The sequence below is a fragment of the Haliaeetus albicilla genome, chromosome 2, assembly GCF_947461875.1.
Source record: "Haliaeetus albicilla chromosome 2, bHalAlb1.1, whole genome shotgun sequence".
NCBI classification, from domain to species: Eukaryota; Metazoa; Chordata; class Aves; order Accipitriformes; family Accipitridae; genus Haliaeetus; species Haliaeetus albicilla.
In genome coordinates, this window is record NC_091484.1 from 1,311,013 (window position 1) to 1,335,609 (window position 24,597).

Genomic DNA, 24,597 nt, shown 5'->3' on the forward strand with positions numbered 1-24,597 from the left:
ATGCCCAAGAAGAGCACCCTTACTGCTGACTCTGCAGCTCTCGTGAGCTCTGCAATGGTGAGGCCCATGAAACCATATTAATTATATATACATCTGCTTTCATTTGCAATAGCTATACGCATCCTTTCTAGCCTCTAGAGCTGCTGAAAAGCACTTCAAAAACCTCATATTTCAGAGACTCAGAAAAAGGAGAGCAAACAAAACAAGCCACATTGATTTATTATAAGGAGTAAAAAACCCTGAAGGTTTATATGCCCAGCTCAGGGACCTGACTAATGGTTTTAATGCCCAAAGTTGGCAATAGCAGGAACTGCTCCTAATAAAAGTTTCCTGATAGCGCTGCAACCATTATTCTTTGACTAATATATCTTAAACCAGTTTTCCAAAAGGAATAAGCTACAGTAGTAAAAAGATGTATTTATCCACCAGTGGATATTCTGGCTTTAGATTTTAGAGCATGGCTCTGCATCTCCAGCATAGGGTTGGGGTGACAGGAGCTGCACACCCCGACTCCCAGCCGCCCACGTCCTACCTAGGACCAGCGGCAGGCTCGGAGGCAGAGCTGGCTTACGCTGGAGAACTGGGGTCTTCTGCTGCTCCCTCCTGTCACCCGATTTACTGAGCCCCCCCAGCACAGCTGCATCCACAGGAGACAGCCAGTGTTGTCCCCAGCAGTCATTTTGGATTCACCTGGAAGAAGAAATGCTGAAAAAAGTGTTTGTATTAGTGTCCTTGGCATAAACAAAATCCATCATTTTCCTTGGCAGTAACCCAGGGTCCCACAGGAAGAGCCTCCTGGTGAGACACGGCTTCCCTTGCTGGAGGCACATGGGGCAGGACGTGACAGCCGGATGGTCCAAACGCTGGAGAAACAGAGATGAGCCCCTTCGCCAGCCCCTGTGGAACAGCAGAGGGTTGAAGCTTTACCAGGACATTGCTGGAACAAGGGCTGGAGAGCCCGAAGTCCCACGCACAGCCCAGGTAGAGCAGCCAGCCCATCACACCCCACTCCTGCTGCTCACCCATAAAAAGACTTTCTAGCATGTCAGGGTGCTGGCATACTGGAAAATGACTATTTAGTGGTTTTTCCACTAAATTCCACAGGATTGTCCCAGTTCTTACGAATTCTGATTTGCAGTTTGCCGCTCTGGATTTGCTCCTGAGCCCACCAGCAATTCAGAGCACTAGATTTACAAGTTGCAGAAGTAACAAGTTACACCAAGGAGATGCTGCCTTTTCCTTTAGAAAAGGTTCCTCTGCTCCTTCCTGCCCAGCCCTGTGCAATAAACAGCATGAAGGAGGCCAGGCCCCGGGAGGAAAAGCCGTTTCCATATGCACAAGAAGACTTTTCCACTTTTCCACCATCCCAGGCTCGCACAGCCCCTGCCCTGGCTCTGCAAGACCATGAGCTCCCCAGTTGCACATCTCCCGCTCTCTTTTCTTTCTCAAGACAAACAGACCCCTGGGACAGTGACTGATCACAGATTACTCTGTAGCATGCCAGCAAAATTAATCCCCTCCAGCAAACCAGAATGCACACAGAAGTGCTGGCCAAAAGAGTGCACAAAAAAGGTGCTAAACTTTACTTACTGTACAGAAGGTGTTTGCTCAGGAACCAGAACAAAACCTTGTACAAACAAAACCTGTTATGCCAACCTGCGGGCAAAAAGGATGGATGGAGAAGCCAAGCCCCATCAGTCCAGTAACATCGAGGTGACACAAAGCAAGCTGCAAGTGCTCCGGCTGTGCGGCTGCCAGCGCAGGTCAGCGGGGCTGCTCATCCTGCCCCCCAGGGAACGGGGTCACACAGCCCCCCGAAACCCCGCTCCGCCAGCACTGCGGGCATACTGGCGTCAGAGAGCACGAGCAGCAGGGGTTGAAGCTCCCAGCTCATGAGCACGGTCCAACAGTCCACGGCGTTCCCTCTTGTTCACTCCACGCTTCGCAGAAACTCCTCACCCGTGTGGTTTAGCTGGTGCTAGGGCCAGCCGCAGCACGCTGCTTGAGCGGGGAGTCCCATCACCACACAGGAGCATCATTTCTGCCTGGGGACAGGGCAAGATCCATGTTACGAGCAGTTGAATGGCCTTTGGAGAGCATGGTCCCACTGGCACCATCAGCCTGCACAGTGCTGGGAACCAAAGGAGCCATTCAGACTCGCCAAAACACTGGTCTTTGGCGTTACCGTGTACTTCAACCCACCCAAAGCCCCTCGGCTGTGACACAAGACGTGCCAGCCCATGCCGTGACAGTGCGCAACACCCAGTTTGTCATTTGGCACAGCACAGGAGAGCTCTGGGCGGTTTGCATGAACTGGGACTGCCGACAGGTCCAGCACATCCTCTGCTGCGTTCAGTGATTCCTCTGCAACACCTCACTGTGCTGCTGGAAATTAATGCAACAACCAAGGACTTTGGCCCGGCAGATATTGCACTATTCTTACCTTTAGGCAGAAACGTAGAACAGGATATTGTCCCTGTCCATCACCTGATAGGTGCTAGACTTCTTCCATGCATCACCCATGCTTTAGCAGTGACATACCACCGTTAGCTTTGGGGACACTAGCAACAAATAACACACTAGTAATCACGTCTAGTGCTGGAGAAAACAGGTGTTTGAGAGGCCATTTAAGAGCTCAGATTTATTTATTTTTTTACCCAGAATCATTTGGTTTTCTGCAGTAAAAAATGCCTGAATTCTTTTCCCTGTGACATGCAGAGACCAACTGACTGCTACATTAGTTTAAGCAGATGTGGACTACTGCAGGCAGATGGGTGTGCTCCAGTGTTATCATACTTCTCAGTTATCTGGCAATGAAGTTTTCCCTTCAGGTTCTATTAGGAAATACTTAATGACCTTTGGAAATTCGATTTCATTCTGATTTCTGCTTGTGGGTTAGCATTTGGCCAGTAGGTCAGGAGCAGCCACTGAAAATCCAAGTGTTTTTTTCCTCAGGAGGTTTCAGTGGAGAAAGTTTTCCAACTGAAAACCAAAATATCAGTTGTCACAAAGGAACCAGATCCCGTAGCTGGAGGCAGGACAGATACCTGCCCTGAGAAGCATCAGAAACCAGAACCTCATTCCAAGCACTAAAAAAGTAGGAAACTTTATTAAAAGAGTTACATGACAAACGTATCCTGAGCTCCCACTCAGCACTTCATGCCCTTCTGAACGTGGATGGTGACATTGACTTAGAAAGCCATATGCAGTTTTTTCATTATATCAAGAACAATTTTCCCTCAGAACAAAGTTAACAATTCCACTGCAGCATCACATGCAACTGCTATAACTGTGACCCCAAAATCATGCTAATTCCTCTAAATAAATATTTGTACACAGAGCTGCCTATCGGGTTTTGGCTTATGCAAGTATCTTAGTACTCACGCAAGCCAATTAACTTTAAATTGTCTTAAATGTTATCAAGAATCTTGAATCAAGTTTAGAAAAGAAAAGTAGATAATGCCATTCTCGATGTTCCATCCCCGCTGGTCTGTCTTCCTCTTTCTGTGCCCAGAAAGACCTCTCCGTGCCTTGTACTCCCCAGCTCACACCAGAACCACCAGCAGACCCTGAAGAAGTGCAAGGAGCAACACAGCCACATTATTTCCCGACTTCGAGGGATGCTGGTTCACAACAGCTTGTTAGCAACACACAGTGAACATAAAACCCTCTTGCAAAAATCCTTATGACAAATTTGTAATAAGGGGGGCACAGTACCCTTTGGGAAGTGTCGGAGAATATCCCAGCTCCTCCGGGACATCTCCAGGATGCACAGGGTTGGAATTTGGTGCAATTCAAGACACTTTGAATGGTGCCACTCGAAAGTGCTTGCCAGACCCCCTGGACCCACATCAGAGCTGCTCACAGAGAGTTCTCCAGAAAGAAAAGGCAGCCTGGATGGGGGAACCAGGACCTCCCCCAGAGGGGCTGAACATTGCTCATTGTGTACCTTGTTCGATAATGCTCATGGGCACAAAGTACTTGGGCAGCATTTTCTGAGCTGAAGGAGGTCAGACAGAGCAACCCTTTCTGGCCTTTCAAGGCTTAAAATCTATGGCTCTCGCACACTAAACCACCACTGGCAGGGTCCTGTTACAGGAGCCAGCTGCTAGAAACAGTCCCAGTGACCTGCACCGCTGCCTCGCAGGAAGAAATAGCCTTTCCGAAGACTTACCGCTAATATCTGAATATCCACCTTTATTAAGGGAATGCCCAGCACATTTGGCAGAGGGATCCCGATGCCCAGAGCACCTGCAGGGGACAGACGGGTCCTTACACACTGCGGGAGGGGTGAGCCCACCTCCCACCCCACGACAAAGCTGCTCCCGGGGAGGGTGAAGGCAGCAGAGCTGCTGAAGAGGCACGGACTGCAGCACCACCGCACACGATGCCTTTTGGTTTTCCTTACATTCTCTGCCACTAACTGTTGCTGGGACCCTTAGGACTGAAGCTGGGGTAGATAGTGTAAGAATAAGGTTGGGACTTTTAACTACAGCCTCAAAATGGGGACTGCAGACCTTTAGTTGCTCCAACTCTCCTGCTACAGCTTTCAATCGTGCACACATACCCATCTCCCCTCCTCAGTCAAAGCACTCCCAATGTTACAGCTATCCCGGTCACCTTACCATTGATAAGAGGCAATAAGGTTTCTGCCAGCAGACTGCTGCAGTGTGGCTTCAAGTTCGAGATCTGAACCAGAGAAGGAACAAGCGCGTGAGCAGTGCTGCCAGACACAGGACAGCGGCAAGCACAGCCCAGCGCTGCGGCTGGAAGACAGCCAGTCCTTGGGACTGGAAATCACTTCCCACTGACACAGCAAAAGAACAAACAGTCCCTCTTTTCTTTAAAGCGAATCTACTTTTCTTCCTCAATTTGTATTTGGTGCTTCCTTTGGGAAACCTTCTACCAGGTAAAACTCCTGCTGGAGCCTCCGTGTAAGCTTTGCCCAAGCAGGGGTGAATAAACAAACAGACTTCAGGCTTTATATTTGCATTATTAGAAAAGGCAGAAGAAAAAAAAAGAAAAAAGCAGCAAAAGAAGAATTGCTATGACCTACAAAGTAGAGCAGCTAACAGCAAAGACCATCAGCAGATGTAATCCATCACAGCCAGGACACGTTACAGCATCACACAGCGACCGCGTGTGTCCCTCCTTCCCCAAAGCCACAGGGCACAGCACTTGGCCACTCTGCCCACCTAGGAAAGCCTAGACTGGTACGAGAGACTTACGTTACTGATGCCAACATCAGAGGACTCCAAGGAGAGGGAAATGCTGCAGGGAAAGGAAAGCAAACAGCACATCAGATGCCAAGGCACCGGCCAGAGCTCACGGATTCCAATTGTGAGACCGCTGCCACCTTCTAGTGCAGCATTACTCATGGGCAAGGGATCCCTGCGAGGCATCCATAAAGGGATCACAATATTGTAACACAAAAAGCAGGCACTGCCACACTTGCAAGAGAGAAAAGAAAATAGGAAAATAAAAGCTTCACCTAATTTTTATTTGCTTGTAAATGAAACAGCACTGCAACAGGGCACACACCAGGCTCCTGGCTTCCCTTTCCCTCTCCCGTGCCCAGGTAGTTATTCATCTTAGGAAAAGGAGTCAGCTCCTGTTTAGCTGAGAGCAGAGCTTCTAGAAAAAGCATCCAGTCTGGATTTGAAGATCATGAGCTCTGAAGAATTTGCTACAGCTCCTAATCTATCATTGCAATCACACATCTCCATAGCTAAAACATCTGCTTTATTTCCACTTTGAATTTCTCTTTTCTACTTCTATTGAATCTTGTTATATCTTTGTCTATTGAATTAAAAGCCCTGTGATGCATTTCTGTTCTCTATATTGCTGCATACAAGCTATGCCAATGTTGCTTCTAAATCTAGCTCTTTGACAAGCTAAATGGCTTGAAATCCTCAAACCTCACACTATAAGGAATGCTTTCCAACCTTTAATCATACCTTGACTGGCATTAATGACAGTACTTTCCTTTACTCCTTTATCATTCATGTCCAATATCAGACATCTCAAACTACTACCCAGGATGAAAGTCAAGCTGACAGTCTTACAATTATTCAGGTTACCTCATTTCTCCTTGTTATAAAACTGACACAGACTTTTCTGCCAGTCTCCTAAAACTTTCCCACTGCTGTAATGTTTCCTGAAAGTCAGCAATGCCTGTCCACCTCATGCCATCAGCCAGGTACAAAATTCTCAGATTCAGGAAAGGAAATATCTGTTTTACAGACATTGAAAAACATTTCAAGCCAGCGGCTCCGGAGCTAACGTCGCAATGCAGAGAATGTCACCAGCCTGTAAAAGGGCAGCACTGCCCGGCTTTGTCACAGCCAGGTTTGTGCAACACTCCTGTCCCATCTGCCATAGTTCCAGCAGCTCCAGCAGTGCTGTGTCACCGAGGCACACGCTGTTACAGCACTTGGAGCATCCCTGATGAATTGCAGCCCTTCCTGCTGTCCTGCTCTCTTTTGGCCACTGCTTCCCAGAAAACTCAACCTGTACCCTGAGCTCCGGGAAAGCCGGAGTTTCCCAGCACGGCTGAACCCCCGGGGCTGTCTCAGGGGAGCGAGCAGGCTGGGGCGTTGCAGCGGGTTTTGCTTCGAGCAGCGCAGCCGCTGTGGGGACAGCCTACCTGCCCAGGGACAACCCCAGCACCAGTCTGCCTCCGGCAATCGACACGTGGGCGTTTAGACCAAGGTCCTGCAAGCAGACAGGGAGAGGATCAGCCCATGGAGATGTCCCCATCCCAGCTGCCAGTCACTCGGCTGGTTTGAGGTCTTTACATCCACACTTACAGCCTTCAGCAGCAGGAGGTTGAGGATGGGTCCATCTAAGCGCTTGATGAACACCTGAATCATGACTGAAAGCTCGACGGTGGCTTTGTTTTCTTCCAAGAGGATGAGCGGGTTCCCAAACAACGTCAGCTTAATGCTCAGCGGACTGGTCCCATGGCAGGTGGGGCACTGTGGGAATCAGGGATGCATGGATGTGGCTACCCACAGCCCACACACTGGCCAGGCAGGGGACCGGCAGCCCGCTGGTGGGCTCTCACAGCCCCTTAATTCTGTAGGGCCTCCCCCAAGGCCACACAGACCTCGGATAAGCCAAATTTACAGAGCAAATAGGTCTGGCAGCACAGGTCGGCACCCCTTGCTGCAGGCAGTAAGGGGCTGAGGAAGCAAAGGTGGACACGAAGGGGGCTGTGGCCGTAAGAAGGTGCCCGTGACGCCCAGGAAACAGGAGATGCCAGACGCTTATCAGCTCTTTCTGTCAATGGCTGTGAGCTGCGAGAGAAGGTGTTCCCCTGCTTAGGCAGCGGGAGAAGGTTGGCTACAGCTGACGGCACACAGGAGAGCGGGGACCGTGCAGAGGCTGCCGAGGGCTGGGCACAAACCTCTGCTCCCTTCAGCCGCTCCCCTCGGCCGGTCGGGCAGCAGGGCACCCTCGAGCGATGCTGACACGGCTCGGCTGCCGTGCGTGCTCAGCACAGCCGAGAGGAGGGGAGCAGAAGACTGGAGACTTTGGCAGCAGCACGCTGGCACATCCAGGTGCATCACTTGGATAGCCTCGGACCTGGCGAGGTTTACACAAACCCTCGCGCCAGCAAAAGTTACTCACCCCAGCAGGAACGAGGGTTGTGATGGCTTCTTGCAGACGGCTGGCACCGGAGAACTGTTGGAACAAAAGTGCAAGCAGCCCTGATGAGCACTACAGCCGATTTCGGCAACACCCGTCCTGCCGGGGCCACCCCTCTCCCACTTGTGCCCCTGTTCCCAGACAGCTTGTTCGCACTCCTGGGGCCAGTCCCCCAGCCTTCATTCACTCACTGTCCCCAGTGAAGCCCCAGGCAGCTCAATCCCATGCAGACCTATATTACGGCAGCACACTGAGCCCTCTGCCTTCTCCATTGCTCCCCAGCTGCCTGGGCAATTCCTAGCTAGTCGTTAAGGTGAGAGCAACCAGCAACGGAAGGAAAAGTAACCCAGAGGCTTTCAACGTTTGTCAGTGTGTAGACTGCTAATATTTCCCAGTAGAATTACAGATCAGAGGTACAGAAAATGCATACGCCTAGAGAATTGCATTGCATATACGAAGTTGCTTTTCTCAGTGACATTTTGCAGATTCCTTGAAATGGATTATGGACCTCCGGGAGTCCATGGCATAACCAGTACACAACTGGTTTCAACAGGTATCCCTTGGGGTGCCCATACAGAAAAAAGAACAGCTGATCGTTGCACATGCTATTATAGGTTTCCAAAAAAGAGTGGTAAGGAGGCAACTCTGGGGCTTGAGCATCTGCAGGTGAGCACACGCATACGCAGGCCCCAGAGCGGCTGCGTGCCGAGAGCCAGCAGAGGCTGTGCGTGCCGTGAATCCATGCGCAGCAGCTCCCCGAGCTGAGCTAAGGTCAGGCTGACGCCTGTCCCCTGCCACCTCCCCCGGCATGAAATACAGGTGCTGCTACACTCACGACTTCTGGCGTGCAGGTGAAGGTCTGCGGCGGTATCTGGATCAGGAGGGACAGGACCGCATTGAGAAAGCTCTGGCGCAGTCCCAAGACCAGAAGCTTGTCCAGCAGCGGAGGCAAAGCAGAGGGGGACGAGTCATGGGGGATGATGCTGCCTCCCACCTGCTTCACCGCACCCTGCAAAGAGAGGTGACATGGATGTTAAACTGATCCTTCAAAGCCACGAGGCATGCCCAGATCCTCTAGACAGAGAGTGCAGGGTCTGTGCCAGCTGAAACAGCTCTCCCCTCGCCAGCAGCTTAGGGAAAGCATTGGACTCGGCGCAATTCCCTCTATATTTAACGGATGAAAGGAGCTGATAAAGGGCAGAGTGTGTAACTGAGGCCTTCTTAGCTAATAACAGACTTTGTCCAAATCACATCTCACTGCTTCAGTTCACCTTTTGAGATTTCACTCCAAGAGCAAACGAGCAGTGAAGGTGCTGCCAGCCCAGCGGTCCCAGCCCGGCGGTCCCAGCCCTGCCTGCCTTCCCTCCAGTGCCCAGCCAGGCGTGAGCCATCCTCCGACTCTACAACAAACTTGCACTGATACCATCTACTTGCTAAGGAGACTAACTCTGTCTAGGGGTGGTGGGGGCAAAGACTAATCCGGATGAAGTACCTGCACTAAAGCAAGAGCAGCAGCACTGATCGTACAGACTGCAGTGTTTGTTATTAGCCCTTGCTATTCTTTATCTCTTATGTCCCATTGCTTCTCACTAGCCACTTTCTTTTATTTGAGTTGTCCTGTTTGAAAGTACTGTTTGGTTTTTGCTGTTTTGTTTTTTTCCCCAGTGAGACAGAATTAAAAAATACAGCCATTAGCTTGGTAGCATTCACCTACCACAGACACCGAATAGTGAAGGCAAAAAGCAGTAACACCCAGCCTGCAGGCAGGGCGAGGGGGGGATGAAAACTGCTTGACCCAACAGTTACAAACAGCAGACACACAGTTTCAGGCAGTCTCAAGATAAGTTTGCAAACAAAGCAAAAGAGGGCTTGAAGAAAAGTACACGCAGTCACTTAGCAGTGATTTGGATAAGGATCTAAATATTTAGCTAGCATTTCCAGAACAAGTCATTAGCCCAGCTCCTCCACGTGATTGTACTGGAAGAAGACAACGGCTCCCACGGGATGAGGTGAACAGTCTGAACGGCACCATGCTGCAGTCACGCTCGCAGGGTCCCGTCACCCAGTGTTAACTTACATCTAAATCCAACCCAAGGAACAAGCCAGAGGTAAATGGGAGGCTGGCCAGCTGGTAGTGAATCGTTCCTGCCGTACCAACTGGGATTACCGCTTCATGGAGAAAAAAAAAGATCGTTACAAGATCAGGAAATAAGCAGCAACACAAACTCCCCTCCTGACCCTGCAGGCCACCAGCCAGACCTCACACCCACAACCAGGTCCCGAGCATGCACTTCTGTGGGGTGTTCACTGCTACTCAAAACATCCAAAACATCCCCAAATTCAGCTTTGTGGGATCTGCCATTAGAATATAGCCCATAAAGAGCATCAAAGATAAAAAGCTAAATCCAAGGGTGACGTATAAAAATGGCATAAGGAGGGCCAAGGTGCAGGCAGTTCACTTGAACTGCTGGGGCGTGAATTCGAGTTTCAGTAACAATCCTGCAGAAGCGCAGCTCCTCCCTGATGCACTTAAGGACTAGTCGTGGGAAAGTCCCACCGCAGGACTGCAGGGAACACGGGAAAGCAGCACCTCATCCTCCATAAGAAACGCACCGTTGAGAGTGCCCAGGAGCTGGATGTTCACAAGGTTGACGACAATATCGACTACTGGACACAGCTGCAACACAAAGCAGAAGTGCGACCGCTCAACCCCCCTCGCCACCCCTCTGCAGGGAGCCGTCACCCTACAGCCTGATCAGACCTGCTCCTTTTAATCTAAATCCCCAGGGAAAAAGTGCCACGCGTGGCATCAGGCAGCAGCTGGGATGCTGTGAAGGACTTGGGGGCAGCGGAGCAATCCTGGAGCTGTGGTACTACACCAAAGGGGACTGCTTTCATCTGGGGAATATTTCAGGCGTGCCCTGCAGGCAGAAACACGCTGGCAGCAGCCAGGCTGGCCACGGGCATCCTTGCCAAGCAGCGCATACCAGTGACATGGGAAAGCAATACAGAAAGATGATGCAGCTTGCTGTGACCTCGTAACATGTTGTTCCTGATATTTCTGCATTTCAGCTATGAAAGGAGGGCAATCTTCAGGCTTACCAAACCAGGCAAAGTTGCTGTCAGCTGCTTAAGCACAATCTCGTTTACTGATAGGGACAGTAAGCTGGAAAGGAAAGAAAAAAAATTTCCAATCACTACAAACACAGCTCCAGGATAGAAGACCAAACGTTCTCCACCCTTCATTTTACACACTACTATGCCCTTAGCCACCCCTCAGGGACACTGCTGCAGCTGCTACTGGCAAGAGCAGGGGCTGTGCAGAAGGCAGGGAGGGCAAGGAGCTGCTCCCCTCCACCAAGGGGAGAATTGGGCTAATTCCTGAGAATTGAAGGCTTCAGCACTTGGGGTGCACAGACATCATTGCACGAAAGGAGTGAGCCTCTCGCAGTGTAACCCGAGTTTGGTTGTCTCCCTCTGGTATTTAAATCAGTGCTGTAGTTAAGGGAAAGTGGAGCCGTTATGAAATACCTCCATGTTAGTTATGGGAAACAAACAATTTACATGTGGAATAACAAGAGGAGAAATGTGCTGTGTAACATTTCAGCACTGCTGCTAAATAGATCACTCTGGGACGTGTGCTGCCTGCAGGCAGTGCAGAGCCATTTACTTTTGATAATCAATATATTTCTGGACTATTGGGTTAGAACATGCAGCAGCACACTCAGCAAGCCACAGACAGCAGGAATGCATAATGCATCTCATTATTTATGCCCAAGCTCTGCCTATAGACCCATCTGAGGAACTGCCCCTTATCCCACAGGGAGTTCACTTCCTGCAAACCATCGCTTTAATCCTGCTAAAACTTAAAATATGACCCCCAGAGTGGGTGAGCCGTGTTCCTCTATTCACTTACATAGTCTCTTTCAAACCAGCTGCTGCACTGATTGAAATATAATGCATAATGCAAAAATTAATTAGGAGAAATTCAATGAACCCGAAAAGTGAGTAATTCAAAAGCAATAAAAGAAAATATTTCCCATGATCAATTTACTGTTGCATTCATCAATACATAAAGTCAGTAAATTCTTTCTGCCAAGAATTTAATAAGGCTGAGCAAGAGATGGGACATTTGCATGGAATTACACACACCCACAGTGGCCAGACCGAAAGTCCATATGCCCAGCATCTTTCTGTGACAGCAGCCAAAGGCAGAGCATAAAACCAGGGCAAGCAACGGTGCTGTTCTCCTAGAACACTCCCTGCCCTATTATTCCTACCCTTTGGGTATCAATTCAGTAGCTAAATCTAAAGAAAGTGCATTGGAAGAAGTACCAAACCTCATACTTCAGATCTTAATGTTTCCACAGGAAAACAGGGCAAATTAACCCTCATCTTCCAACAACCAAATTTTTTGCTGGTTCCACTGAAGCAACTGTCTTTGGCAATGGGAAAGAAATTACTTCCCTAAGGCCTGGCTCTGTATCAGCTTAGCACCGTCTGTGTTCTGGCAGACTGTCTAGATCATTGGATAAAGAGAACAGCATTGCATGCAATGGAAAACATAAATGAAAATATAAATCCACAGGCACTTACCCAGAAAGGAGCTTGATCTTTATGGCACCAAGAACGCAGAGGCAGTCTTCAATGACGACCTGGACTGTGCCCGATTCAAAATTTGTGCATTTAATGTTTGCGGTAATGTTCACATCCACTGAGATATCAATTAGTTCTGAAAGAAGGCCAACCAAGCTGAAAAAAACGTAAATGGGATTGAACAGATTTCATCTCTCAGCCTCTAACCAGAGAAACTCAGCAAAGCCAGTAGCAACGAACTGCACCTCCATCTCCTGCAGTTCATTACAAATACCACAAGCCATCTTTTGGTACCTATTCTGCTCTGTGACTTTATTATAGGTAAGAAACACCTAGAAGTCCATAAAAGATGCAAAACGTTGCGCAATAGGAAGCCTGTGGGTAGGGGTGTCCCTTAGCAGCCACTACAAAACACCCCACTCACCAGTTGCCACTGAGCTCCAGCTTTGCGGCGATGGTCAGCTGGACCCCGATTCCTGGCAGCAGCACCACCGACAGCCTGGGGAGCTGGACCTTGACAAGGTGCAGGCTGCAAACAACAGCAAAAGCTGGCGCAAATTAAAAGCATCTTCTAACAGCTGAGCAGCTGTACCCACTGAGGAACCTACAGCGCCCTCGTCACCACGGCCACCTCCAGCTGGAGACTCGAGTATTATAAGCACAAGCATTGTAAGCAAGAGATACCAGCTCCAGGATGAGAGACAGGGTCTGCAGCTGAAACCCAAAAGAAGGCAACCAGAATCAGATTAGGGTAGAAACCAACTTTACAGAGCAGTCGGCTTTTTCTCTCTGTGGCCCCTTCCTCCCTCCCTCAGGGCTGCCGAGCGTCTCGGATATCAACAGCACCAGAGCCATCATTCTGCATCTGCATCCACAACCTGCAGCGCACTTCACCATCCACCTTGCTACCACACAGAAAACTGTTATCGGGCCAGAATTTCAGTATCAAAATAAAATGAGATAACTACTTGGGCCAATCATGCCAACTACAGCTCAGCTTTTGTCACTTCGGAATTGATGGTGAAGGTGCACTCACAGAGAAGCCCTTGCTCTCCACTTACCCAGTGATGCTGGTGGGAGAGTTCAGCAGACCCCCTTCACCCATGATGTTTGGGAGCACAAGGCCCTGCAGATGCTGCTGGAGAAGCCCGTTCTGAAGTATGGCATCTGAGAGAACTGGAAAACATCTCTGCGTGAGGACCGGCACTTGCAGCAGTGACCTCTCTCCACTCAGTCAGATCTGTCCTGGCAAAGGCATCACACAACAAAGCCCCACCACTCCCCAAAACTCCTTATAAAGTCATTAGCTGTCTCAGTGCAGTCAAATCACACAGGGGATGGTATTTTACAACGTGCACTAAACCGAAGCTGCCATTAGTGAATTAACCCGGAGAGGTAGCAGTGGAGAGCATCCCAGACCTCCAACTTCAAGAGTATAGTACAGTTGTGCACTACCAGAAACGACAGCAACCCCACTTGGTAGTTGCGCTTCAACTCACAACTTGCTTCCCGTTTGTAAAGGGGTTTTGTTTGGGTTTTGGGTTTGTTTTTTTTTTAATAGGAGCAACTTGAAACAAGCCTCTTTTTTTTGCTGGAGCACTGCAAATGTAAACATGGCTGCTAAACTTCACAGCAGTGGTTTGCCAAACATCAGCTGCTCCAATATGGAGATGAGAAACTAAGACAAAATGAGGGAATAATTCAGATCTAGCCCTGAAATTCTGTATGGCTCTTTGGTGCTGAAATGTGTCCCAGTTCTGGAGCAGAGAGATTTCCCTGACCCATGAACCCAGTGATGGCTGTCAGAAGCTCTGAGCAAAGTCTGCAGCCTTACAGAACTATAAAATAAAGATGAAGACACTTAGGAGGTTTGACTCCACGTCACAGTCCCACATAGCTTTCAAAACAAACGTAACCCATGTTTTCTAGTTACCGTTCTGCATTGCCCCTGGACTGACGGCACAGGACAGACCAGACAAGACTTCTTGAGAGGGTGAGAGGAGGCCACAGAAAAAGATGATTCCAAAAAGCTTCAACATCGTCATCTCCAGAAGACTCCTCTGCTGCAAGGGAGACATCAGAGTGAAAAGTGGGGGAAAAGGCTCTAAGAAGAGATCCCAGTGTCTTTGTAAGGACAGAGGTCAAGTGAGAAATCCCTTGTCTACTCTTTATCAAGTTCAAGACTGCTCGAGCCTGGGGCAGCAGGACCTTGTTTACATCCACACACGTGGACAGATTCCAAGTCTGGATCAATAAAAGCCCTTTCCTGGTTCTTTGTGACTGGCCCAAAATATTCTACATGTTCACACACAAGAAAGCCAAACTGCTTTTCCCCTGAACCAACGTTTAAGCAGTCGTCATTTCCGTGTCCCTTAGATGAAGTGTTACACGTGTTTTGGTAAGGGTCTTTGACAAGGGAAGCATCTGAGGATTATTCCCATTCTTTCTAACTTTCGAAAACAATAAACTAAAGCTCAAGTGATAAAAATAAGCTAGCTATAAAGTTATAATTCAATAATTATTAACACAAATTTACTTATGAAATGCCAGATATAGGCAGATGATTGGAGCTTGGTGCACAGCAAAATCTCAAACTAACGAGGCCAAGCAGTAGGCACACGATGCGCGCCCTTCCAGAGCTATAAGGCGATAACGCTACTACCACGCGAGTCTCCCTGCCACCACGCAGCCTTCACCAGCCGAGGCTTTGATGCGGATGATGTTATTACCTGCATCAGCTGCAGCCAGCTGGGAAGGGCTCTCAGGTCCGCTTGGGCTCTTCTGGAAGCCGTCAAGACTCAGCGTCGTCCTCCCTTTTTTTCCTGCAACTGAGATGGAAGAAGTTGCCCTTATATAAAAACTGCAGCCAACCAGACACACCTTTTCCTCACAACCTCCACGTCTCAGGAGCAGGCATCCCTCTATACTCTTGCTCTTTGCAAGCAACACCCAGCTGCCACCTCCCTTGATTTATACAAGGTAACGTCACCGCTGACTTGACCGGTTGCCGTTTCCCTTTGCAGCCTGGATCATTCGGATGCCACATTTTCCCCCCCCTAGTCTATCTCAAAAAAGATACCCTGTAATGGTGGCCCCAGTGGGGATCCCCATGCTTTGAGGAAACCAACTTTTTAGGAAATCATGAGAATTACTGAAGCATCTAAATCTGACAGGAGACCGATGAGGCTGCCTATACAGGAAGGCAGTGCATGGAACACATGGGCATGGATTCAAGGAGGCTTATAGTAGGAAACAATCTGCTTTTCCCAATCCCTGAGGAGTTGTGAGACTTATAATGCTCATCCCTGTTTCAAATGCAGCACTGGAAAAATATTTTCTTGACAAAAAGCAACGTGGAGAGGTTGCAGAAACCTGATAAATGTTGGCTTTGTTAAGACCAAGCTTCAAATTTATTTCAGTCATATCTGTAAAGAGTGTCACAAATTGACCGTAAAAAATGAAGTTGTATTGAAATGTATAAAGCCAACAATAAATGTAATTTTGAATAAGCAACGCTTATGCTAGCTGAATGAGCCGAGGGCAGCAGAAATGCGCATTTCAAAGGAAAAATCTCATCCCTCAGCGGACACCTTGGCTGGGCTTCACGGAAGTTTCCATTGTGCAGGGCCCTGGGAAGATCTTATCTGGGGACTTTGTTCAGGTCTGGTCACCCATGTTCAAGAGGGACAGACTCAGACAGAAACCGGGCAGCAAAGGGCTGCCGCGATGACTGGGAAACCGGAGAGCGGCCAGCGCGCTCGGCCTCGTGGAACAGAGACGAGCAGAGATACGATCATTCTCCACAAACACAGGAGAGGGAGAGGAGAGGACAGGAGAGCTGCTCGGGCTCAGGGACAATGTTGGCACAGGAACAAACACAAGCCAATACGTTCAGGTTGAAGTTAAGAGAAAGCTGCTACTACCACAGCGAGTTTTGGGCTAGCTTTCTCATGGGAATACAGAAGGCAGCAAAAATAGTCTTAGGATGCTCTTCAATACCACACAAGGTGTTTTTTTGTGGTAACAGCGAAGTGCTTTCACCAAGCAGGAAGGTCCTTCAGCACGTGCTTCCGAGGGCTCAGACTCAACAAAGCATCCCATCACAGAAACACTGTGCGAGCTCTTGTTTTGTTTAACACACACTCAGTCTGGACTGCATTTGGTGTGCTGGTGACGGTCTAGTCCCAAAACCAGGGAATGAAGTTAGCCCCTCTGAGAAGGCTGGAGCAGCAGAGAGAAGTCAAAACCATCTCCCTCAGAAGATGCAGCCCAGCTGCCTGCTGAGATCATGACTGCAGTGCTTGGTCAGCAGGGAAAAAGAGACGGAGCAACGCTGCAGCCCACCCCCAGGCCCTTCACGGGGTGCAAAGTGCAGAGCCACGCAAGCGGGGTCCCTCCTGCAGCCGACGTCCCGGCAGCGGATCCCTCGCCAGCACATCCCGGTGCCCGCATCCCATCACTGGCTCTAGTCCTGCTTTCCGCATTTTCTCCCCAGGTGTCTCAGGGTGATTTACACTTACTGTTTTTATTGCTGACTCTGCTGCTTGCCCCAGTGTGCTTTTACTGCCTGGGACAATCTATCTGCGTTTCTTCTTTTTTGTTCCCTTTCAAAGAGCCTCATCCAAATGCACAAGGCCAAGCAGTCATCATAAACGTCCACAGTGAAGCGTTCAGGAGACTCTGCTCCAGCCTCGTACACGCTACAGGAATATCACTGCTGGCAAAAGTCAGCTACTGAGCATGTACAAAAGCAGATTTCCAAATGGTTTCAGACATGCCACCATGTGTGCAATAAACACCCGAGTCGTTGTATATGCACAACGCGACTGCACGCTCAAATCAGATAATCTCGCAGTTCAATGACAAGAGGCAGACATCTGTGTTTGTACCTGACACACATGTATTGTACCAACAGCAGCGAGCAGAAGCTGTAAGGAAAGCAGCACATTTTATACACCGCTGTAGATATTTCTTCTTGCTGTGCGAGTTTTTCTTATTCAGTCATATCCTTTGCCTCCCTCTCACGCGCCTATATTTCATTCTCTCCTTGCAGCAGTGATTTAGATATCACTTACCAGGAGGCTGAATTCAGTTCTGCAGTGACAAGGGAATATATATTAAAATGAAGCATTGCAAGAAATGCTAGAAGAGATTATCACAACACAAATGCTGGAAAGTGGAAGGGCTTATGGAAAGACTAACACACGCAGAGGAAAGACGCTCCGGAGCAGCTTCTGGCATTCCAAACTGCCCCAAGCTTGCGGCTCAGAAAGATGGCAGGTTAAACAGGAAACAGCAACAGGAAAGGAATTTTAGAAGACTAATACTAAAGTAAATAAATATTATAATTTATTAAATAATATTAAATTCACTGATATTTTTTCTCTAATGTTCAGAACCATAGAAGCCTAGGGAAAACTTGGGAGAAATACATACGTCCCAAATGAAAATGTTAAGCAATATTAAAGAACAAAAAAAATCAGAATTTCTCCACCACAGTTTGAAGAACACCACCACATTTTTAAGATAAATGGTGGTTTTGAGACATTCCAGAAGTTTGCAGGCTACAGGAACACAAAATTTCTTCACTGTTATGTGCTGGGGGGGGAGAAGAGTAGCCTCAGCCTGTAACACTTCATTAATGGGCAAATAGTAACTCCCTATGAAGAATATACATAAACTGAATCCTGTCTCTTGAGGTGGAAAACCTAAATCTAATAGCATGAATTACACCCTGTGATGGAGCTGCCTTGTACAAATATGCAGCCTGTTCTCTTGCAGGGACACTTCCTAGAAGTAACTGCTTCCAGATGGATGCTGTGAACATTAATGAAACTGCTCAGTTCAAATGTCGATGGAAAGTAACTTCCCTGATGTCAGCAAAAAGAAGCCAGCTCAAGAGAAAGGAGAAAGCACTCAGGTAGGAAAATGACACAGCAAACCTCAAACTAAATTAGGCTGCTAGAATAAAAACTGGAAAAGGAAGGGGAAAAAATGAAATCGGTTCTAAACACTGACTGCACCTGGGCTGTGAACTTCCAGCCCAGTTTCCAAATAGCTGAAGTTCAGCTATTATGAACCGTTTTCCCTACCTGGCACTTTACTGGGGAATACGGCAACAATGGCAATACGGTTGGATTTGCACCGCAGTAGGTCTGCCCCCTCGGCCAGCATGTTGGTCAGTGGCAATTCAGTCCAGAGACTGGAAAACAAACGCACAGAGAAGTGTCATTTGATGCTGTATTCATTCTGCCTCATTGCAAGCAGCCTTGCTCAGGGGAGATTTGTTTTCCAATCCTGTTTATGCCCAGGGAAGTGGGAGGAGGGAAGCTCTCTCTGAACTCCCCAATCCAGTGTAATAATACACTGAATTATGCTAACCAGAAACTCTGCGTTAGCGAAGCATTTGTCTTCGTAAAGTTACCCGTGTTCTTGTTTGGTTTGGGATGGATGAATCCTCCCAGAGCCAGACTCAAAAGCTAATTTCTAGCAACAGGATTTGTCAAAACATGAACTAAAATCTCCTAGAAAGGACCTGGAGGGTTTTAATAAGAACTGAGGGAATCAGACTCTCCTCAAGTTTGGGGACTGGACTTTAGCCCAGGATTGTCAGAAACCCACAATCCCCACAGCCAGATTTACAGTTGATTTAGCAGCTTCCATTGTCAGCAGTCCACAAGGGCAAAGCAGCTTAATTAATACCAATCACTCTTTATAACAACAGCGAGCCTTGCCAAATCGATCGGAGGCTTGCACTGACCCAGGACCGCTTCTTAGCGCACGTACCTGGGACTTGTGGCATGTTGTGCGTGGACAGACGTCAAAAGCATCCTTTCCAGATTTACTTGTGTCTGATCGCTCACCCATGCAGTTTCCTACATAGGGAACTCAAGAAACAGAAACATGATCTCAGGGAAGGGCCACGCAGAGAGCATAGGCAGGAAAAACAAGTAAAAGAACACGAGGCTCATGGGCAGCAGCTCTAAGGAGCTGCCTGTCAAAAGGAGTGAGAACAGCAACATTGATTTCTGGATGCATCCACAATGTTGAGCATAAACAGCAAGGGAGAGTAAAATCGCTGCCATGAGATAACAACAAATCAATGTCTCCAGGAATTTTATAGATGGGAAACTTTCTGCTTCCGAGATGTGAACTGAAGCAGAATGAGCGTAATGTTATCAGCTACAGAAAAGGGACAAACTTCATTAGCCAGATGCACCATGATGAGTTGCAGCGCAAAAACGGAGGCATTTTTGCGGACATGTCTTCAGGCCTTACCAAGACATCAGAGCTCCACAATGCAACGCTGAAAGCAGCACCGGCCAAAGGACTCGCAGGGGGAAAACCAAGCCACGCCAGGCAGGAAAGCCTAGGAAGCCCTGCAAATCCTTCCCCGGCTGCTTCGGGCAGGCATTGGTTTCACTGAGTTTTGCAGTATTTTGTCGGTGCCTGTCTGTTGTTGGCCTGCAGAGACAGAGTTGAAGTCGAAGTGCCACCTTGAGCATTTTTCTGGGGGGGCATCTTGCATCTTGACTTTTTCAGGTCTGGCACATTCCAGGTTTCCCCAGGGCATCCTTTTTCACCTGGCCCCCACAAGGCAAGCTTGGCCACTTGCCACAAATCACCTGACGTTCAAAGGCCTAGGTCAGGTCAGCAGAGGAGGCTGTAACCTTCCCGTGGGGCTGCCGGGAGCCCCCAGCGAAAGACCACGGGGCACGCACAGGCTCACTGCCCCACATTTGGGGTGCACGGCCAGAAGAACCCCCATGTATCTGCAGGCAGCCAACCTGCACTGGCATACCAGCACGTGTGCTGCCTGGCGCACGCCCCAGCAGAGACACGGCAGCATGGACTTCTCAGTGATGCAACGTGCACCTTAAAGTCAAACCCAGTCCTATATTTTAAACAAATGAATCCCTTTCCTGCCTTCTTCCCATCACTTCCAATCACTTGCGCTGTGAGCGCTGTGAACGCCTCAATTCCTCCTCACTCTTTATTCTTCCAATTTATTTTTTGCCTTCCTTCCAGTCTGGAAAATGGATTTCTGTCCATTTCATTGCCTCAGAAAGTGTCAGCACCGTGATGCCAACAGAGACTTTTAAAATAAAGACAGCTATTTCCATTTGACTGAAGGAGAGCAACACAGGCTCAAAGCCGTGTTTCTGTCTTGCCTCAGGTTTGGGGAAGCTTCGCTTTACAAAAAGAAAAGCAATATTGAGTGAAATTGTCCTTGATCGTCTCTATTAATCCCTGGGAAGAATTAGCAGCAGCCTTATATTACACACATACATCTTCTGTAAGTAAAGATTTTAGGCTTTCTGTCCTATTCTCAGCTTTTAATAGAGACTCGACACGGTCTCTTTGGACACATCATCAGCACAGGTGGCAGAATTAGTGCCGTGCTTTGTCCAGACATTCCTTGGGAGATAAATTACAGCCCCTGCAAGTAGTCAGGGGTTTTGAGTCAGCGTTATGTAAATAAATGCTTATTTCTAGGAAGATACCAACTGCTCGAAAGAAACTGCAGCTGAAACAAGAGAGCTAGTTCCCATTAAACAAACCTTGCTAATAAGTTAATTATCTTGATGAGTAGGGCTGAGGTCTAACTCACCCATATGCTATTTCCCCTCCACGGTCAGTCCAGTGTTGGTTGGTACACAGATCCTGCCTCAGGGCAGAAGCCTCAAAACACCAGTGACATCGAAAGGAGGAAACAAAGAGGCGTTGGAGGAGATAAAACCCGGAGCAGGCTGGAGAGGGCGAGGAACACGGTCACCCGGCAGGGCCGGCGGCTGTCCTGCCTCTGACCCTCTGTGGCTCAGCATCCCAACTCACGCCTACAACTGGTGCGGACAATTTTGAGTACCCATCCCCTGTCCTGCTCACCCCCTGCCCAGCTCCTATGCACCAGGGAGACGTTGCAGACCGTGTACGCATCTTCCCTCGGTTCCCCTGCTTCCAACCCGGAGAGCAATTTTGATGCAAAAAATGGGCGAGGACCTCAGGTCTCAGAGAGGCAAACGAGGGAACGGTAGCGAGAAACAGCCACGTTTCCTCACCCCGTGACGCGGGCAGCGCCGGGAGCCCGGAGAGAACCCAGGGCCGGCGCCGCGAAGCCGGCGGGGCGAGGCTCGAACCTGCGGCCCGGAGGGGCCGCGGGTGGCTCAGGGCGGCTCCGCTCCGGCCCGGGGCGCTGCGGCGTGCGGCGCAGCTTGGGTTGTACCGCCCCCTGCTGGCGGCGGACGGCGGCGCAGGCGGCTCCGCGGGGCAGCGTCTGCCCGGGGACAGGGACCCCCCGGGGCCAGGGACCCCCCACCTTGTCCACCCAAGCACCACCCAAGGATCAGAAAGGGTGTACGGGATCAGTGCCGAGCAGCAGCAGAAGAGTTTTTGCTGAAGCCTGATGCCATTTAACGCCCGGCTGAAGCGCCGGTGTTGACTCTGTTAGAGCTGGAACTGAATGTAAAAGCTGTTGGGCACGTTATGCAGAAAATTATTTCAAAGACACGCACGGGATAACAGTCTTCTAAAGTAACGCACAGTAGGGTCAAATTGATTCCTGTGCACAAAAATGCAACAGGGACAAAAAAAGGGAGAGATCATTTAATTCCCCTTTAACTCTGAAAAACAATTTGACGCCTATCTGACACACTGCAAAGAACTAAGTATCAACCTAGAAAACAAATATAGCACAGTGGAGCGAGTCACACACCAGGCCCTAGTATTTCACACTATAGAGTGAAGTTAAGAAAAAAAAAATTTGGTTCGAGGCCAATTTCACTCACTGACACAGTAAAAACAAGACTTTGTTAATGTTGGAACAGCACAGATTGATCCATTAACAACATCCACTAACAAGCTCCACAGCCAGAGCTCCTTACATACACAATGGCAACATACTCACCTACACAGGCATGCCAAAGGTACCCCGCCATCTGCGAGCGAGCAGCCCCACGGCACTGCGGGAAAGCAGAGTACGTTACTCAGCTGCATAGCAGCAAAAAAGGTGTCATGGTTAAAAACTCACCGCCATCTAATTAAAACCTAAATAAGGTTCCACAGTTGCTTTTAGCATCCTATCATTTAGCAAGAGAGACCCTTTGTAAACATTTGGGGGCACAGATGCTTACAACTGGAATTTGTGCGTGAAATTACCAAGCGCTCTGCTGAGACGTTTCAGCTGGATCACCACAGATAACGAAATGGCTGAACCACAGCACGCAGCCGTTAATATTGTCTCCAAAATGAAGAGCTGGATTCTTCAAGGCATCGCCAGGCTCTGGTAATTTCCAGCAGCCTCTGCTGACTGCAGATGCTCAGACCATAAATAATCACTACACATTTTTGCTGCCACTGATATTTTATTGCCTGAGGCAACCACTCGCTGGTCTGCCTCCGAGATAAGGCCGGGAGAGCTTCAGAGAGTTTGGGTACTTTGAGTGGAATCTTCTCAACATCAAAGTCCCAGTAGGGTTTTTAGTGAGACTTTAGAAACCAAGTTAAGGATTTTTAATGTGCCATACACCAACTAGCATCAAAGCGACAGCCATCTGCGGGGAACTGCTGTTTAACAGAGTCACCAATAGCACGGAAATAGAGCTGAACTAAACAGCTTCATCACTAGTATTTTGAGAAACTTTTATGTACAGGAGATGAGCACTCCGGAGGTTTATCTGGAGCAGAGAGTCTGAACAAAAAAACTGACTTCCCTATTTGCCATATAAAATTACTCAGATGAAAATGAGGTCTTGAGATTCTTTGAGCTTGTGCCGTGGAGCTCAGAATAAATATTCTTATTGAATTATGATACTTCACAGCCTTCACACATGGAATCAAGGTCATCTTTAACAGTTAGCAAGAGAGCTCTGCTCTCTGATCTTTGCTATTTCAGGACACAATTCTTTTTTCTTTTTTCTTTTTTTTTCAGCAGAAGTTATTGCTAAGCAGGGGCTACCCGGGCTGTCAGGAGAGGGACTGTGTTTAATATGACCACAGGCATCAGCAATATTGCTGCATGGGAAACACGGCCGTGCTGTTCAGACTTAGACTCTGATAAGACCGGTGACTTGTAAATCATTTTCTCCTGTTGTTCATTTCTTCCCAGGAACCACAAGCATCTTGTCACTCGCACCGAATTCTCTGCGTGCCTGCAACACCGCGCCCTTCAGAACCGGCAGCGAAGAGGCTTGTGATCAAATACCCGGGACTTCAGGGTCACGGCGCTGCCTTCGCTAAATCACGCCAGCAGCGAGGGCAGCGCCTGTACCTCAGCTGCAACAAAGAGCATCTGTTTTGTCAACCAAAATGCAATTCAGCACGGAGGAATCCAGGCGCTGCTGTTGCGTTGTTAGCTTTATTGCTCTCAGCAACACAAGCTGCTTTTCTGGAAGCTGGAGCAACTATATGTTTTCCGCCAGTTACCTCTATTTTACAGAGAACAATTAAGACGAGCAAGGGCAAAGAAATGCCACTGTGGCAGAGCAGGATACATGGCTCCCTTCTGCAGCACTCCACACCCCAAACGAATGTGAAATGCCTGCTGCCTCACACAGGTGATTGGACATTTAAAGACAACACACAGAAAACAAAATCACGGCAGTTGTCTGTCTTGCCTGCGATATGGTAATGGCTTCAGATCTACACGATTCTCTCACTTGTTTTCACCAAGCCATGACGCAAGGAGGAGATAAGACATTTTAAGACTTAATTTTCTAAGGAGAAAAGCAGGATTCCTGATTAGATGCCTGTTCCTTGTCAAAGAAAACGTGCACCCAGTCCTACATTGCAACAACACTTTGTCTTCCTACCCCTTCACCTTTTCTTCTTTTTCATTTTTTAAAGTAATAGCCTCTAGCATCTTTTCAGATCAGCAGGCAACATGCCTACAGATGCCATGGCCCCATTGCTCAATATTATGCTGATGACATTTGTGCAAAGCAGCAAGTCTAAATTCAAATGCTTTGGACAGCTTTTCATAAACCATTCTGCTTGGACAAAAGCAGCTACCTGCTGTAAGCCAAGAGCTGGGCAGAAGCAGGATTCCCAGTTGCCACACAGCTGAAAAATCAAACAAATATTATTAACTTAATGCCAGCCCTGGGTGCCTCCACTAGCTATCAAGGCCACCTTCAGCTTTGCTAACATGCAGTGACTTGTAAAAGGCTGAGCTGAAGCAGTATTTCATGGCTTGAATTGCTTCAAATCCCCAAGGAACAAGTGTCAGGACTTTCAATAGCTATAGTGTTAATAATAAAACAGGGACCTCTTCCAGTATCAGAGCACAAACAGTAGTTATTTCTCTTTCAAAGCTTTGATTCCTAAAACCTTTCTTACATTCAGCTTGACATCAAA

The 24,597-nt window shown here is 48.5% G+C and overlaps 1 protein-coding gene across 2 annotated transcripts; it reads right to left on the reverse strand.

Annotated features, from left to right (window-relative positions):
• Positions 1–200: 200 nt before the first annotated feature.
• On the reverse strand, positions 201–15,195 carry LOC104316655 (BPI fold-containing family B member 4). 2 transcript variants are annotated; one of them, XM_069801323.1, is made up of 16 exons: positions 14,976–15,195; positions 14,180–14,309; positions 13,308–13,422; positions 12,671–12,775; positions 12,247–12,402; positions 10,753–10,816; positions 10,264–10,327; positions 9,728–9,819; positions 8,486–8,659; positions 7,633–7,686; positions 6,810–6,977; positions 6,647–6,714; positions 5,229–5,271; positions 4,626–4,689; positions 4,175–4,251; positions 201–2,045 (listed from the first exon to the last, which is right to left on the reverse strand). In XM_069801323.1, exons 1-16 carry the CDS (start codon positions 14,979–14,981, stop codon positions 1,956–1,958), a joined length of 1,470 nt encoding a protein of 489 aa, XP_069657424.1. In that variant the 5' UTR covers positions 14,982–15,195; the 3' UTR covers positions 201–1,955. The 2 variants fall into 2 exon arrangements, with proteins under 2 accessions (XP_069657424.1, XP_069657432.1); XM_069801331.1 differs by lacking the exon at positions 201–2,045 and adding an exon at positions 3,417–3,569.
• Positions 15,196–24,597: the final 9,402 nt, after the last annotated feature.